The sequence below is a fragment of the Dipodomys ordii genome, unplaced genomic scaffold, assembly GCF_000151885.1.
Source record: "Dipodomys ordii isolate 6190 unplaced genomic scaffold, Dord_2.0 Scaffold130, whole genome shotgun sequence".
In the NCBI taxonomy this organism is placed as follows: Eukaryota; Metazoa; Chordata; class Mammalia; order Rodentia; family Heteromyidae; genus Dipodomys; species Dipodomys ordii.
Genome location: NW_012267346.1, coordinates 6,182,797 through 6,201,420, shown reverse-complemented (window position 1 = coordinate 6,201,420; position 18,624 = coordinate 6,182,797). Strand labels below are relative to the sequence as shown.

Genomic DNA, 18,624 nt, shown 5'->3' with positions numbered 1-18,624 from the left:
GAAGATAGTTTAATAACCTCATTAGACAATCCAAGCTGTGATTGTGCACAGGTGCATTTTTACATAACCTTTAGGAACATTCAACATGAACAAAGCCTTGGCAGGGTTTGACAAAAACTACTCCTGTCAAATTCCCACTTCTAAGTTTAAGCTGAGACATAGATTCTGCCCCCACCTCCTCCTGAAGCCTTTATTCTTCTTTACAAATTTGTTTCTTATATTCTTTGTAACAGAAGAAATTATTTTCTGTAAGGCAGTTGTTGACAGTTTTCACAAATAGAATCTTTATGCCATTTTTTTAAATGTATTGTTATTATAAAGGTGATATACAGAGGGATTAGTTACATAAGACAGGTATAGAGTGCGTTTCTTTTTATTCAATGTCACCCCTTTCCTGGCTGTCTCTGTTTTTCCCTCCAATCCCCACCCACAAGTTGTATAGCTCATTTTCAACATAGTGTCCAGTGAGTACCATTGTTGCATTAGCTTGCCCTTTGTTCATACTTGTTTTTCTAATGTAATTTGCAAAATTAAAATGCCTGTTCTCATCTATGTGTATTAAAAATGACATTGCCTATAAAACAAGCATTTGGAAAATGCAAAAATTAGACTTGTACTGATAATAGAGTAAATGCCATGATAGTATACTGTTCACACTAATTCCATCATGCAAGGCAGTTCCCATAGTGTAGAGATGCTCATGTTCACCTCACACAATAATTCCGTAACGCTTATGTGAAGTGGGTCAGTAGTATTTCTTACATGGAATACTTTAGCCTAGACTATCTTAAAGCCAGACCTCAACTATCTGCTGTGTGTCAAATCGCCATGCAGATTTTAAATACGTTAACGGTGTTTTATTCATGCTGTCCTTTTTGTCTTCTTTTAATCGTTTAGCTCATCCTATTATTCAAGGTTCACACATTTTGGCAATATTTTTCTCCCATAACTTCTGCTCGATGCCTCTACCTTCCGTCCTCACCCACTGTGGTTGTCTCTATGGCTGTTGTTGACTTTCTGAAGCTTGAACTTGATGACAGGGAGCCATGAGATTCATTTTGTTTTTACATGAAAGCCAGTTTTGTTCTTAGTTTATTCATTCATCCATTTCTTCAGAGGATATTTTTTTGACAGAGTCTCCTGATGCAGCACAAACTGTCAAGTTTCTCCTACCGCAGCCTCCTGAGTGCTGGGATTACAGGCATGGAAGACCATGCTTGCCTTTTACTTATTTTTTTTTAAGAAATCACATAAAATGCTTGTTATTTGTCTTTTTTTTTTGCTATAGAGCTCAAAGACTTGTACCTCTTTATGTGTAAGAGAAAGCTCTGTTTTTTAAGTATAATTTTATTGTGATTGAGATGCTGTACAGAGAAATTACAATGTCACAATTCAGGTAATGGGTACGTTTCTCTTTCTCCCAATTTCCCCGCTTCTGTCTCTGCCCATAAGTTGCATAGATCATTTTCCACATAGTGTATCCTAAGTACCACGATTGCATTTATTCATCCTTCCTCCCTCTCTTTCTTCATGCCCACCTTTCCCCTGCTAAAAAGCAGAAGAAGGAAAAAAAGAGTACACAAACGCCACCACCATCAACAACCACATAAAGCTGTAATTTTAAATGTCTTTCTAAAATAGTTAGCAAACTGTGGCCGATGGGCCAAGTCCATCCCACTATTTGTTTTCACTTAACTTTTATCTTGTGCATCTTTAGAACTAAGAAAGAGCTGAGACATTTGTGCACTGTGTGTGGCTGGTGTGGCTTTTTGAGACCATATGGCCTGTAAAACCAAAAGGATTGGCTAGCTGGCCACCTATAGAGGTTTGCCAACACCTGGTCTCTCTGCTCACAAACTACTTATTTTAATTACTTTGTCCAATTATCCTTTTTTTTTAATTTTTGGTGCACTAGGGCTTGAACTGAGGGCCGTATGCTCTTTTTCACTCAAGGGGGCACTTGACCACTTGAGCCACAGCTCCCTCCACTTCCTGCTTTTTTGCTGGTTAAATGGAGATAAGAGTCTCATGATTCTTCTCCCTGGGCTGATTTTGCATCATGATTCTCAGGTCTCAGCCACCTGAGTAGCTAAGATTACAGGTGTGAGCCATAAGCATCTAACTAATCTTTTCTATCTGTTTGAATCATAGAGCTAGAAAGCTTACAGAATCCTTACATTTTTGTATTTCAAAACTCTCTTTTTACGGGGTTGAATTTGAAACAATATCAATATTTTAAGCCCCAATAAACCCCAAAGGAGATCCAAGTCCATGCCAGCTAACCAGGTTTCTTCATAAAATAGAAAGCTTGATAGATTCACATAATTAATAAAGACTTTCATCACCCACAATGGAGAAAAAAATGCATGTTTCTGCAGTAAAACTACAGTCAATTAATTTTAAAGAAATTTGTGACTAAGGCCTAATTTTGAAAATAAGAAAACATTTCTTTTACTGAGAATATTGCCTTTCCTTTTTACTTATTATTTCTATAAAACCCATGCCTACTTCTCTCTATGAAAAAATAAAATCTTATCCCAAAGGGTCAAAGGAGGACTTTAGTTTGTGATATTATTTCCATGGCTTAGGGTGAGAAAAATGCCAACTTCTGCAAAAATATGTAAGCTCACCACCAAATACTAGAATTCTAGATTCTCCTACTGTTCCTCTCTTTGAGTTTCATTCAACATGTTAAAATGATGGAGGTCATTGTATTCTTGGCAGGATGGTTAAAATAAATGATAAATATTGGTGAGGATGTGGAGAAAGGGGATCCTTTTGTGCTGCTGGTGGGAATGTACAATGGTGCCATGCTCTTTCTCAGCCTCCTGAGTAGTTTAGGATTACAGGCCTGAGCAATGGCATCCCACCACTCTGTGTTTAAGGATGAATAATATTTTACTTTATCCATTCATCTGTGAACAAATGTACTTAGATTGCTTTCATTTCTTGGCTCTTATGTATAATGCTATGAAGATGGGGTTGCAACTTTTTTGAGATTCTGCTTTCAGTTCTTTTAGATACCTATCCAGAGAGGAATAACTGGATTGTATGGCAATATGTTTTTGCTTTTTCTGTAGGCAGGCACTCTCCCATTGAGTCATGAACCCTGTCCTTTTGTTTTTAGTTTATTTTTCAGATAAACTGTAACTTTGTGTGGGCTGGCTCCAAATCATGACCTTACCATCTCTGCCTCTCAAGTAGCTAGGATTACAGAAATATACCACTATGCCTGATTATTTTTATGATTTTGAGGAACTGACATATGGTTTGAAAGAGCATGATCATTGTTCGTTGTTCGAAGCCATCCTATGCAGAAAAGGCCCTGTGAGACCAATTAACCACTCAAAAACCAAAAGTGACTCTGTGGCTCAAGTGATAGAGCGCTAGCCTGGAGCACAAAGAGGCTCAGGGACAGCACTTGGGCCCTGACTTCAAGCTCCACAACCAAAAACAACAAACAAAACAGAGTGAAGCCAGACACTAATGGCTCACATCTGAAATCCTAGCTACTAAGGAGGCTGAGATCTGAGGATAAAGGTTCAAAGCCAGCCCAAGCGTGAAAGTCCATCAGTCTTTATTTACAATTAGCCAGCAAAAGCTGAAGGTAGAGGTAGAGATGTGGCTCAAGGTGTAGAGTGCTCACCTTGAGTGAAAAAAGTAAAGCAAGTTCATGAGTCCTAAGTTCAAGCTCCCTGCTGGCACACAAATTAATTAAGTAAATTAATTAATTGAAAACATTGAAAATGTGATATACTGTGCAACATGGGTTAATCTCAAGGATATTATGCTAAGTAAATAAATTAGTAAAAAATGACAACTAATACATGTCCATTCATATCTAGTACCTAAAATAGATGGGGCGGGCAGTAATGGAGAGTTACTGTTTGGTGGTACAGAATTTTGAGTTTTTCAAGGTTTAAAAAGTTCTGGAAATGATCATACAAAGGAAAGAATATATTTAACACTATTGAGCTACATCACAAATGTTCAGATGATAAGCTTTATGTTGCATTTTTTAAAATAACAGTTAAAACATAATGTAGCTATGGTGATACCAAGCTAATAATTTTGATGTGATGTATAATGGAGTCCAGGTGACTCTAGCCCCCATCTTCAGTCTCGCAGCAATTAGTTTTCCCGGTTATCTCTTCCAGGTGATGGAAGAAAAAAAAATCAAATCGGGTTGCTAGATCTGTTTTTATCACTTGTGCCTGTGTGATGCTATGGATGTAACCTCAGGCAAGATTTTCTATTAACCTCGTGATGAGAGTCAGCACAGTCCCTTTGATGAGTTTGCCAAAAAGAGAACAATGGGACGAAGGTTTACATTTGCTTTGCACACCCTCAAGATCAGCAAATTCCCATCCTGAGCAAATACCTTATTCCCCCACTCACACCAGCGGAGGTTGTTCTAAAAATCAGAATCGGAATTCTATACCACCACCGCAGCCCAGATCTGTACTCCAATCATCCCAACTGGAATCCAGGGGAATGCATCTCTAGAACTGGGAGACTTTGCTGGTCTAGATTATGGGATAAAGTATACTCTTTGTGAAGTCATGAAAACCTATCCCAGGCAAAAGAGAGAAAATGACCCCAGTGATTCTTATTTGCAAATTCAGGATTGCAGATATAGTCGCACGCACCGTGCATGCCATAATTACTTCAAAAGCAGCACAGAAACATCCATGAGAAACAAAGTTCAGACGTCGCAATTACTATAAACTAGTGGCAAGTCTATATTTGTTTAAGAAAACAATGACCCCCTTCTAGAGGAAGTCTTGAATAGCTCTATGATTTTAGACTTCCTTCTCTGTCCTGGGCATTGTAGATTCCTGCTTATTTGTTTATGGTGATTTTCTTTTTCTGTTTTTCTAGCTGCAATTAGGATACATGTTGAATACACAAACCTGCCACTTAAATATCCTAAGATTTTCTTTTTCATGGGTGGTATGCAAATACCAAAGGTGGGTTTTTCCTTAATGAACATTAACAATTCAGTTTTCCAACTTGAAGATAATGAGTATTGGCCATACTATTTTTATCATTAGCTGATGGGTGCATATAGGAGATATCTCCAATCCCATACTCTATTTCTGATTGAAGCACTTTATCATATAAGAGAAGACCAAAACAGAACAACACAAAATATGTGTACCATAAATCATAGGAAGAGGCCTCATTAAATTACCTGGCATTTTCTCAAATTTGGAAGATTCTGTTATCCAGTCAAGATACAGTTTTAATTTTTTTAATTGAAATAGAAAATGAAATAGAATGAATACTGTTCTGCTGAGCAAATTCTACTGATGACTTTAAAACTTCCCCAAAAGGGACGAGATGGCGCAGATGGCTTCACTAATGAATTCTTTCAAATATTTAATAAAGAAACAGTATCATTTTTGTACAAACTGACTCCAGGCAAAAGAATAAAAAGAAATTTGTTACTTGTTTTAAAAGTCTTGATATTGTAACATGATATTATGGGAAACTTATAGGCTGATATCTACAATATAAACATAAAAGTTATATATACAGTCTTAGGAAATTAAATTCAATAATATCTTGAAAAGGATAATATATTACAGATAAGTTGCATTTTTCTGATGATAAAAATCACTATCACTAATACTACCATCCAAAGATCAGTTCAGGTACATATAAAAATTTGATATTAGTCAAACTGCATTTAAGATTTAAGCAATGTGGAAGTAAGAATGAACTTCTGAACTTTAATATAAGGTAACTGCTAGAAAATAAACAAGCAAATGAACTCCACCATATGTAGGAATTGTGAAATAGTCAAAAATTTCACTGTAACGGCTGGGTGCCAGTGGCTCATACCTGTAATCCTAGCTACTCAGAAGGCTAAGATCAAGGATCGCGGTTCAAAGCCAGCCCAGGCAGGAAAAGTCCATGAGACTCTTATCTCCAATAAACCACCCAGAAAACTGAAGTGGGACTGTAGTTCAAGTGGTAGAGCACTAGCCTTGAGCTGAAGAGCTGAAGGACAGAGCCCACTCCCAGGGTGCAGGACCTACAACCAACAAAAAATATTCACTGTAAGAGGACTGTAATTTATTCTCCTCAATTTGATACTTGACAATCTAGCCTATAGTGTTTTCCCTATAGTGCCAATAAAGAAAGAAAAACTAATAAGTGATTTAAAGATGAAGCCAGAGCCAGCAGCCCAGGCATGTAACATAGGCTGAGCGCTGAGGATCTCAGTTTGAAGCCAACCGCTGCAGAAAAATTTGTATGGGCTCCCTATGCCCCCATCTCCAAAATAACCAGCCATGAGCAAGCCAGCCTAAGATCTGAGGATCATGGTTTGAAGGCAACCTAGGCAGGGAAGTCTGAGACTCATCTCAAAAAGAAGGAGGAGGAGGAGGAAGAGGAGGAGAAGGAGGAAGAAGAAGAGAGGGAAGGGAGGAGGAGGGGGAGGAGGAGGAGGAAGCTAGAAGCGGAGCTGTGGTTCAAGTGGCTGAGCACTAACTTTGGGAAAAATAGCTCAAGAATAGCACCCCGGCTCTGAGTTCAAACCGCATGACTGGCAATAATAATAATAGCAAGTAATTGCTATAGCCTGTCTACTTGTACAGTCATGCTTGGGGAGTCATATGGCTCAAGTCACATCTAACTTCACTCTGGGGAAATTACTTCATGTTATGTAACTCTGCCAGGTTGGGGTGGATAATAGTGTCAACCTTCTGGAGTTATTGTGCCACTTAAAAGTGTGGCATAGAAAGCACACAGAATATGGTTCCTAATGCGTGGTGATGATGGAGTAAACCAAAGCCTTCATATGAAATGCCCCTTGGGACAGAGCAGAGTAACTGATTTGTGTGCTTATATGATGTATGATATAACTATATGTATGCTTCATGAATTTTTAAATGATGGTATGCAATTATTATCATGCTTTATTTATGAATGTATATAGTAAAAACAGAATTCTTCAATCTGGGTTGAGAGTGTAGCTCAGTATTAGAGGTACATACTTAGCATGTGCAAGGCCCCAGATCCCCTCTCCAGCACCAAAAAATAACCAGAAAGCAAACCCCTCAGTCTTATGCTGCTATCTTTCTCTATCTCCAAGATATTTTTAAGCCCTAAAAATATTAACATTGTCTTCAAGAATTCGTTGCAGCATGGTTGCTCTGAGCATGAGCAGAGAAGCATGCAGCAGAACATACAAGTTTACTTCCCTGAACTCAGCACCACAAAGCCCATCAAACAAGAGCCTTATTATCTTTTAGGTAACAGGTGGTGGCTGGGCTATTAAGCTGTTCTGGGCAGAATTTCAGATTTCCATTCTTTAGAACTTGAGGCAGTACATGTCTATCACAAGGCGATCAATAATAATTAGGTGTCTGGAATGAAACACAGTGCACCATTATGCTGGCTGCATTTGGAAGGATAAACTCACTTATGTCGTCCTAAATTAATGAATTTTATTTTTATTCCTGGGGAAGGGGGTAGTGTTAAAGGCAACAGAGAACACAGTGGAAATAGAAACTGTGGCTCTGAGTACAATTACAAACAAAAAGCCATTATTACACTGTTACAAGTAATAGAAGCAAGGCCCCAACCATGTCTCTAACATCAACATTCTCACCTCATTACATCCTTCCTCACCACAGCGTCACCTGTTTCTTGTTTCACAGAGGAAAAAAATCCATTAGGAGAAATGACGGAAAAAAAATGAAGGTTGTAAATGAGGCTTCTCATAAATTATTTTTCCATTCTTCGTTTTATTAAGCATGTCCTATTATGTTCCTGTAACCGGGGCCAATAAATGGAGAAGAAATTATTTCTTTTACACCTCATCGATCTCAGAAGAGGCAAACGATGCTTATTCTGTTGGCATTTGATTTGAAGTTTCCTATGCAGATTAGAATAGACAAAGCAAAACTGGAGTATGCACTCTCAAGTTTTGCTTCTGACATGTCACCTTAGGATGGATTCCAAGAATCATCCATCCTATTTTCTAAATTCATGATAGTATTATTGTTATTATTGCTATTGTTATCTCAAGTAGTTGTACAAAGGGATTTTAACTCAACCTGTCAGTTTATGAGTACAATGCCTCTTGATCAATGTTACCCCTTTCATCATTCTCCCCATCTCTCCCCAAATTCAGATTCTTACTCAGTAATATTCTAAAACTTTCTACTAGCTTTTTTAACCCAAAAGTATTGCTTTCTATAGATTTTGGAAATAACTAAGTAAATGTTAAGCGTAACCCTTCTGTACTTGTGTGACCTGCTGGAAGAAATGGCCAAGAAAAGATGCTTTGTGCATTTATTGACTTCTGATCACTCTTTCTGCCCTCAACAGACAACTTCACCAGTCAGCTGCACAATTTCTTTATTCAGTGACTAAGCTTTTTGGAGTCTATTGCAACAGTACAAAGAGAAGCAGAATGAACATGAATATTGTTTGAATGTTTTTGTTTAGGCAAATGAAATATGAGTTGAAAAACTGGGATCAGTATCCACATGCAGTTTGTCTGATGGTTATGAAGTGTAAATAGCCTGGAACCATAACCATAAGTCAAAAAGAGGAAATATTGGCAGTACTCATAAGTCCCTAATATCACTTTTTCAAAGCATTTCCTTTCCTGATTTTTATTGTAATCCTATCCTAGCTTTTAAAAAAAAATCTGTATTATCTTTAAGTAGTTGTATAAAGGAGTTGCCATTCAACAAAGGAGTTTATGAATAAGGTGTGTATTGATCAGTGTCACCCCTTTCAATTCTCACCCATCCCTCCGAACCTACTCCCTCCCCTCACTTAATTTTGTAGGATATGTGTTGAATTATGGGAGAATTTTTTGCCATTTAACAAAGCAGTTTGTGAATACAATTCATCTTGATCTGTGTCACCCCCTTTCAACATTTTCACCCCACTTTGGGGTGAAATTATGTAAACCAGCCTGCACTCACCGTTCATGATACTCCTGTCTCATTCCTGAATGCTAGGATTACAGATGTGTGCCAATACACCTGGTTTTCTTGTTGCATCAAATTTACTTATGGGTTGAGTGTCTGGTTTGCGGTCATCTTTGCCTATAGCTCTTGCATATATTAACAACCCCCATTATTTGTGAAGGCAGACAACAAGGGAACACATAGTCTAGGTTCTAGAACTTCATTTCATTTGTCACTTGTAGATTTCTAGCCTAATTTTCCCTTTCATGGGAAGTTGTAGAGTTTAAAAGGTGAAAGATATAGATTCTAATTGCAAATTGACTGTTTTAAGAACGAAAGATAGAAGACTATTCGGTAAATTGCTACTTTATTTGATTTTCTCTCTTTCAAATTTCTACTCCCTTACAGAATGAGATTTGAACTCAGAGCCTTATGCTTACTAGGCAGGAGCTCTACCAATTGAGCCACACTCCGTTATTCATTTGCTTTAGTTATGATTCAGATAGGTTCTCATAGCTTTTGCTGAGACCAGCCTGGGACCACGGTCCTTCTACCTATACTTCCAAGTAACTGGAATCACCGGTATATACTCACATGTTTGGCTTATTTGTTGAGGTAAAGCCTAGTTCTTTTTATGCCAAGTCGGGCCTCAAATCACAATCCCCTCAGTTTTCTGCCTGCCAAGTAAGTGGGTAAAATTTAAGCCTTATTATTATTCACTTCTGGTAAAGCCATGAGCTGAGGAGCAGTGCCTTTAAAAAGAAAAACAGTTTCTTATATTCCCAGATGGTAAGAGAAGATATCCACCATGCCACCAGGAAACCTCGGGGTTCTTTAGGAGACACTAGAAGGAGGAGACCATGTGGGCAGAGGAGGTCTGACTGATTCCCATGGAAAGAAGTGGCAAGACAGGCAGATTTCTGACTGGCTAATATGGATACTTCTGTAGGCTCTGCAGCTTGGAGGTTGCCTCTGGTTGTGTAGATACCTGGGTGATTAGGGTGGATAAAGAGGTGGCTGGAATTCTAGGCTCTGGGTTGGCCTTTTGCCTATGAAAAGCATGCTCACTGGAGGGCAAGTCTTTTCCTGTCTCTAGAAACAATTCTTCCAGGTTGAACAAGGCCTCAAGAGATGCAAGCATCAGAACTACGGCTTGAGTATGTCCAGTTGAAGCTCAGTGGTAATGATTCAAGAATAAGTAGGCCTAATTCTTTTGTTCAGGTAGTCTGAGGGTGAGGCTGGTAACCTTTGAGCTGTCTTGTTTGGGGCCTTTGGGGCCCCTTTTGATACAGTAATTGAGAAATACTCCTCCCACTCTTTGTTTGTTTGTTTTTTTGGAGGGGTCCGGTCATGGGGCCTGAACTCTGGGCCTGGGCACTGTCCCTCAGCTCTTCAGCTCAAGGCTAGCGCTCTACCACTTGAGCCACAGCGCCACTTCCGGCTTTTTTCTTTTTGCTTATGTGGTGCTGAGGAATCGAACCCAGGGCCTCATGCATGCAAGGCAAGGGCTCTACCACTGAGCCACCTTCCCAGCCCCTCCTCCCACTCTTGTATAGCAGGCAAGAGGGGATATATGTGGCCTTGGCTTATGTGTTTGGATTGACCCAGCTAATTCACTGTCAGCATGTAAGTACAAATCGAAATTTGCTTCTTCCTTTCCCTGTTCAGATAGCTCCTCTGTGGTTTAGATTTGCAAGCTGGATGTTTCTGGAAGTGTCGTGTTCACAAGTTTGCTGTTCCTCTATTTTGATGTGTCAGTTGCCACAGTGACATCGGGAAACCCTGATGGATTCCAGGTGCATGTGAGCTGCACATGTGAACTGCAGGGTTAAACTCAGGACCTCATGCTTGCTCAGCTTGCTTGCTCAACTAGCAGTCCACTCCTTGAGCTATAACTCTGGCATGACTTTTTGCTGACTATATTGCCCTGTCTGGCTTTAAATCTACATCCTCTGGATCTCAGCCTCTTAAGCAGCTAGAATTTCAGACATGAACCACTAGCCCCCTGACTTTTCCTTTGTTTTTTCCAGTTCTGGGCTTGAATTCAGGGCCTGGGTATTGTCACTGAGCTTTTTCAGCTCAAAGCTAGTGCTCTACCACTTGAGCCAAGCTCTGCTTCTGGCCTTTTGGGGTGGTTAATTGGAAATAAATATTCACACAGATTTCTTTGCCTAGGCTGGCTTTGAACCATGATCTTCAGACTCAGCCTCTTGAGAACTAGGGTTACAGGCATGACCATAGGCATGCTGCTATATGTGTGTATGTATATATACAGATATATGTATACATATACACATATATATGTTAAGAACATTGGTCATCATTTACAAACTAAACATTAACCAATGGAAGTGTACAATCCCATAATTCCATAATTGTCGGGCATTTAGAGTTGTAGAACCACCTCCACAATCCAGAGGATTTTTGTTTTAATCTTTTTCTGTTTGATTCTTGAGCTAGCATCTCACTATGTGGCCCAAGCTGGTGTGAACTTTTGGTCCTCTCGAGTACTGAAACACAGTCCAGTTTTCTAACCAAAAAATTCTCTCCAAAGCATTCCATGAGTGGTTTTTATACTGTCCCTTTCTGTCACAATTGGAAAATAGAGGATTGACTCTCACATTTTAAAACAGATTTTCTTATTTTAAAATCAGTCTTTATGTCGAAAACCAACTTTACAACTTTGGTGGCGGGGGGAGGAAGCTTTGGGGGATGGGGGGAAGATGGGATGGGAAGGGGAAACAAAGGAGGAGGCTACAATGCTTGATAAGAAATGTACTCACTATCTTGCCCATGTAATTGTAACCCCTCTGTACAGTATTTTCACAATAAAAAAAATAGACAGTGATCATTTAGAATGAAAACTCTGTAATAAAATCCGTGGATTGTGGATAGCCATTAAAGTCGTTTCGACAAAGAAAAAAAATCAGTCTTTACTGACTACTGTTCTTTTGTATGAAAATAATGCCTTCCTAAACTGGGCATTATCTCACGCCTATAATCCTAGCTACTTGAGAGGCTGACATCTGAGGACCATGGTTTGAAGCCAGCCAAAGCAGACAAATTCATGAAACTCTTATGCCCAATTAACCAGCAAAAATCCAGAATGGGGGTGTGGCTGAATAGAAAGCTAGCTGTGATTGAAAAAGCATACAGACAGCTAGAGGCCCTGGGTTCCAGCCCTGGTATCCAGCATACAGATAAAAGTAAATGTTTTCTTGCATGTCTTTGCTATCTATCCAACAATACATATTTTTCACTTCTTTTTGTTATGTTTTCTAAAAGCAATAAATGATTCTGTACTGTTTATTTTTATTTCCTACCTCCCAAAGCCCCCCAGAGAAGCAGCTCTCCATGCAGCCTGGACTTCCCTTCCATCCTCCTTCAGGCAGGTGGCCATATGAATCACACTGGTCTTCATTGATGCCTCTTTCCTCCTGACTTCTTTGACTTTTCGTAATTTCTCCTCTTTCCATCCATTTCTACCTTCTCCCCCAGGTCAAATACAATACAGGGAAGGGAGAGAAGGACACGGAGCATTTCTCTGATTTGTGAAAAGGAAATAATGATGTTTTCTGTGTTTATGGTTCAGTAGGAAACAAAGTCAAATGGTTTGAGGTGTCCTATACCAGACAGCTCACTTAATTTTACTTTCTGGAGCAGTGGTGAACTTGACAATGGCCTTGATTGACTAAGTCCCTGGGAGAACATCTGAAGGGTTGGCGGACTCCTTTTAGCTCTGTTTCAGAAGCTTCAGTCCATTATAGCAGGGAAGTGGCTGTTCAATATGGCCGTCAGGAAGCAGAGCAGAGGCAGGACAGGGTTGGAACAAGATATTCCCTTCAAAGCCATGCCCTCAGTGACCTACTTCCTCCAGCTAGTTCCCTCTTCCAGTTCCTACTGTCTTCCAGTAGTCTATTCAGATTTTGAAAACCATCACTGGGCTGATCACAGCCAATGAACCATTGATTAGGTAAGAGTCCTCCTGATCTTCTAATCAGCTCTAGGAAAGTCCTGAAAGACTTGGCAAAGTTGTCATTTTAACTCAGAAATGGGTGGTAGAGGAGGGAGGGATAGTTTCCTATATAAAATGATTATGTTCTGTGCAATCTGATTTGTGTGTGTGTGTGTGTGTATGTATGTATATATGTATGTATGTATGTATGTGATATGCTGGAGAACAAATCCAGGGCCTTAAATATGCTAGGCAAATGCTTTACCACTGAGCTCCATTCCTAGCCTATTTACTATAATTTTCAAAGAAAAGTATCAAGGAAATGGCATACATGGGACAACAAACTCAAGACATACCCCCTGAGGCCCTGGAATTCCTCCTTTTCCATTAGGAGTATTACTGTGCAAAAAAGAATATTCTAGAATCCCTGGTGTGCAAGGGAGTCTGGAATAATCTGTGCTACACAGCACTTCTCCTTCTTGTTTGATGAGCTGTCCAACTGCAAGCCCATGCTGGCTCTCTCCTCTTGGACCTGGCTAACCTTGAACTTATCCCCCCCCTTCCAAACATGCTTCTCAGACATTGACAGCACCTCCATTCATTCAAGACAAGAAGAATATCTTGACGCCTGCCTCTCATTTATGCACACATTTGGCGCAGTTCTTACCTTCCATTAGTGTCTGTGTGACCACCTAGTATATCATGAATGCATCCTTCGTCTAAGTTGCCATTGTCCTCTGCCTGCTGTGACCTCAGATCAAGTAACTAGGTTTTGCTCCAGCCCACCCGCCACACTCACGTGAGTGTCTGTCCATCTAAAACTCAGATCTGATTGTTTCTTTCCACTGAGCTTAGAATAGCATGGTCTGTGAAGATCTGCACAGCCCAACCTCCTCCTCTCCAGTCTTCTTTCAGATGTTCTCCATTTGGATGGTGAAAGCATCCTTAGCACCTTCCTTTCTGCTCTTCGATGGCACCATGATTCCTCCATGAGGAGCCACAGGTCAGCTCCTCTGTTCAGAGTGTTTCCTCAGCTTTACCAAACAGCACTTTGCTGGAAAAAAAAAGATATATTTTTATCTTTCATATCTCAGTTCAGTGATCTTCAGAAAACCCATGACATTCCAATAAGGAATGATATTTGTCATGGGACCAAGCACTTTCCTTTTCCTTTTTTTTATTGTTTTGTTGGTTACGGGACTTGAACCTAGGGCCTGAGCATTATCCTTGAGCCTCTTTGTGCTCTAGGCCAGCACTCTACCACTTGAGCCACAGTGCCGCTTCCGGTGTTGAGGTGGTTAATTGGAGATAAGAGTCTCACGGGGACATTTCTACCCAGGCTGGCTCTGAACCACAATCATCAGATCTCAGCCTAAGTAGCTAGAATTTCAGACATGAGCCACAAGCACCCAGCTCATGCACTTACCTTTTAAGAGGACTTATTTTGGCTGGAGCATGTCTCCAGTAATAGTAATAGGATGACTGCCTATCAGTTGCAAGGTCATGATTTCAAACCTCATACCACCACAAAAGGGCAGACTTATCTCAGATAGTAATTGTAGGTTAGATAATTTTATTATTTGATGATGACTTGAGCCTTGGAAGCTGTAGACTGCTTGAGGGTCGGACGGTCCTTTAGTTGTCTCCAGTCCCTTTGAGCATGAGCAGTGGCTCCATTGTTATTCACGAGTGTGGTGGGACAGCCAGGTTCTGGAAAGCTGAGTGTTGGCCTGAGACCAGGCCCATTTAATCCACAGCTCATAGTCTTGGACCATCAAGCCTGGGGTTCTGCCTGCCTTCCTGCAGCCACATCCTCATCACTATGTCTGTGGGTTGGGGAAGTTCTGGGAAACATTATATTCTTCCATTTATGTGGCTTAAGTACAGGATGGCAGAGCATCTCTTTCCATGTGGAGACGTAGTGTCACCCAGAAGATCTGTAGCAATGTTTTGCTTAAAACCTGTGCTTTTCTCCTGCTATCCAGACCTTTCTCACTTTGCTGCCAGATTTTTTTCTGATCAAGCAGAGCATTTCAGCCACTACCCCCTGCCCCCTGCCCCCTGCCCCTGGCTATAGTCCTGGTGCCCTTCTTCCAGTCTTCCTCTGCTTTCCTCATGCCATCTCATGCCATTCTGTGTAGCTCCTGATGCTCCTCCCACAGACAAGCTCTGCCCCAGTGTTTCCTCCACCCACCTTTACTTGTGGACTTTGGTATGAACAACCCCACTGAGCTTCCTTCTGTGACTTGAAACTCATTCACAGGTGTCTATTATTTTATTCTATAAGCCATAGGTGAGTGCAACTGGCCTGGTATTTGTTTTTCTCTCTCATCCACCTAATTCATTCTCACTTAAGAAAAAGAACATAACTTTTTTCTTTTTTGTTTTTTGGAGTTTTTTTTTTTTTTGTCATGGGGCTTGAACTCTGGGCCTAGGCGCTGTCCCTCAGCTCTTCAGCTCAAGGCTAGCACTCTACCACTTGAGCCACAGAGCCACTTCTGGTTTCCCAGTGGTTTATTGGAGATAAGAGTCTCATGGACTTTTCCTTCCCGGGCTGGCTTTGATCCGAGATTCTCAGATCTCAGCCTCCTAATCAGCTAGGATTACAGGCATGGGCCACTGGTGCCTGGCTCTTTTTTTTTTTAATCATTTTTTTCCAGTACTAAGAATTGAACCCAAGGCCTAGCACACATCATTCCTTGCTCTATCCCAGCCCTTTTGTTTGATTTTTGAGACAGGGTCCTGATCATTTTGCCCAAGCTGGCCTTGAACTCTTCATCTTTCTGCACTTGCCTCCTGAGTAACTGGGATTGCAGGCTTGCCCAGCTTTGCCATTTTATAAATAATAGGTTCTTAAATATATCATCAGTGATCCTCAGCCTTGCTAGGTCTACGGATAAGCCAGAGAGCTCTTTACCACAATTGAGGTGCCGGGCCCCATCTGTGGAATCACAATAGCTGGGCTGAGGCATCTGTGTTTGCCCAGATGAGCAAAGTAACTTGACTATGTCCCAGGTGACAGACTAAGAATCACCATCCCATGTTCCCTGTTTGTTTGTTTGTTTGTTTTTGGCTCTTATTCATAGTCTTTAGACTAAATTGTGTTTCCTGCAGAGATGTGTGTATGTGTGTTTATCTGTATCTGAATTTGCATAGAGTGGTTCTTCTATTTGACAGTTGACTTCTACCCCCCTGAACAACTAGGCTTCTAAACGATGTGGAAAGTCTCAGACCGACAAAAGCAACTAAAATACTCGGTCACAGCCTCATCCACAGTTTTGATCGGAGGCTGAAATGAGGGCACTAAAGCAGCTCCCTCCCACTCCTACCCCCAGGCTCCTGTGAGCTCTTCATGCTGCCCCCACCACCTCCTCCACCATCCCTGTGCTCCACTTCTGCCTCATTGGTCACTGTGGTGCCCACTGTTCCCAGAGGGAAGCCCCACTCCCCTGCATCTGGCTCAGGTGCACAGCTTAGAGAAGCCATCCGTTCCTCCCCTGGCTGCTCCCATGCGGAACCTGAGAGAAGAAGGCCTGGGGGTGGGCACTCTGATGAAGTCACCCACTGCCCCTCAGAGAGTCCCCAGAGCCCCAAAAGGACAATCCAAAGTGCTTTTCAAGAGCAACTGTAGCATTCATGCTCTTAGTCATTGCAAATTCAGAAACTCCTCAATGAATCTGAGGTAGCTCAGCCAAAAGCCAGTCCTGACACCAAGACAGGATCACCCTTGTGAAAATTCGCCTGGCCTCACAGGAAGCTCAGAGCAGAGGACTGTGTCTTGCTCTGTACTGATTCCTGCGAGGAAGCTACACCATAAATCAGGGTTAATTCCAATTCAGTACATAGGCATACAATATAGGTAACTCAAAGACTATGTTGAAGATGTAACAAAGTCATCAGATTATAAGGCTTATCTATGCTGGGCACTGATGGACTGTATCTATAATCCTCGCTACTCAGGAGGCTGGGATCTGAGGATCTTAGTTTGAAGTCAACCTAGCCAGACAAATCCACTAGACTCTTAACTACAATTTAATAGCAAAAAGCTCAAAGTAGAAGTATGGCTTAAATGGTAGGACAGCCAAGTATGAGAAAGCAGAGTGAGAACACAGGGTTCTGAGTTCCAGCCTCAATATTGGCACACACACATACACACACAAACTACACACATACACACACACACACACACACACCATAGTAACAGAAACATGTAATATATAGCTGGCACATATCATTAGTGAACCATTAGGATGTTGATTTTATAGAATCTTATGTAAATATTAACTACAGTACCTATTAATATGAAGATCCTTTGGATAGAAAAAAGTAGTGTTGTTGTTACCTACTGACAACTGTGTCTCTCTCTTGCTTGTAGCTCTGGAGAGGAAGATCTCAATGAGACAAAGCAGAGAGGAGCTTATCAAGCGAGGGGTCTTGAAGGAAATCTATGATAAAGGTAAGAGACAATCCTCAGACCACAGGCCCAGGAGCACACAGGGACTCTTCACCTACTTCCCAGCCTTGCATTTGTTTCTCTGCATAACTCCACTAGAATGCAAGGACTTAAAATCTGATGATTTAGGAGGAAAAAAATGTAGCAAAGGGTGCTAACAGCACCAGTATTGTAGGAGGGAGAGACGCAAAGCTGTCCTTTCCTCTGCTCTGGACACAAATCACAGGATGCTAAGAAAAATAGGCTGGCCTGAGGAATGATGTGGGGCTGATGTGTGAATGCACAGCTGGAGTGAATGTAATTACTGAGGCTTGTGTCACCCCTGGGGGCTCCCCAAAATGCATGCTCAAAATCCACAAGAGCTAGGACTTTCTTAATAGTTATTTGTTTTGTTTGTTTTGGTTTTGTCTCCCCTCCCCATACCTGGCATACAACAGAAAAAAAACTGAAGTGAAAAAATTATAACTATACACTTAGGATATTTTAAACAAAAATATTGACAGTGATTGAAATGTTCTGTGAATGTGTTGGCCAATGAACATGTGTCTTTTGCTTATTACTCTCTTTAAACAGGCATGTTTGCAATGGTTTAGGCATTATATTAACAGTTCCTTATTCCTCCTTTCTGGGACCTTTGCTACCTGGAGAGGGAGAAGGAGAGAGAGAGGGAAAGGGAGATGGAGAGAGTGTGTGTGTTTGTGTGTGTGTGTGTGTGTGTGTGTGTGTGTGTGTGTGTGTGTTTGTGTGTGTGTTATACATTTGTGAGCTCTGACTCTACTGTTTTCTTTCTTCTCTTTCTTCTTCCTCTCCTCTTTCTCCTATTCTGAGGGTGACACTGTCTCAAGTTTGTCACTGAAGTAATCTTATGGTCATCAGTACTGGCTGTCTGTGCCAGGTCTGTGGATTGTTGAAGACTGATGTTACTTGCAGGGCCCAAGCATTATATTTTCTACTTGAAAGATACTGCATGGCTGGGCACAGGGACTTGCATTTATAATCCTAGCTAACCAGGAGGTATGAATAGGAAGTTGCAGTCCATGTCCTCTCCCCCCTCCCCCACCAAAAAAAGTGAAAAGGGATGAGGATGTGTAGCTCAAATGGTATATAATGCCAGTGTAGCCAATGCAAGGCCCTGACTTTGAACCACAGTACCATCAAGATGCAAAATGATGGTCAAAAGGCTCCCGTCATTTCAATCATTTAGCCATTTTTACCATGCTTTTGTAGCTCTCCTGTGGGCCAGGTTTGGGCTCTGACACATAGAGGTGGTTTGAATTTCT

At 41.0% G+C, this 18,624-nt stretch overlaps 1 protein-coding gene across 2 annotated transcripts in view; it reads left to right on the top strand.

Annotated features, from left to right (window-relative positions):
- The window catches only part of Phactr1 (phosphatase and actin regulator 1), a 437,712-nt gene that overhangs the window by 321,424 nt on the left and 97,664 nt on the right, over positions 1-18,624 (top strand). For both annotated transcript variants that reach the window (XM_013030446.1, XM_013030448.1), the window contains one exon: positions 17,267-17,347. In XM_013030446.1, coding sequence (XP_012885900.1) covers positions 17,267-17,347 — 81 coding nt within the window. The remainder of the gene's footprint in view (positions 1-17,266; positions 17,348-18,624) is intronic.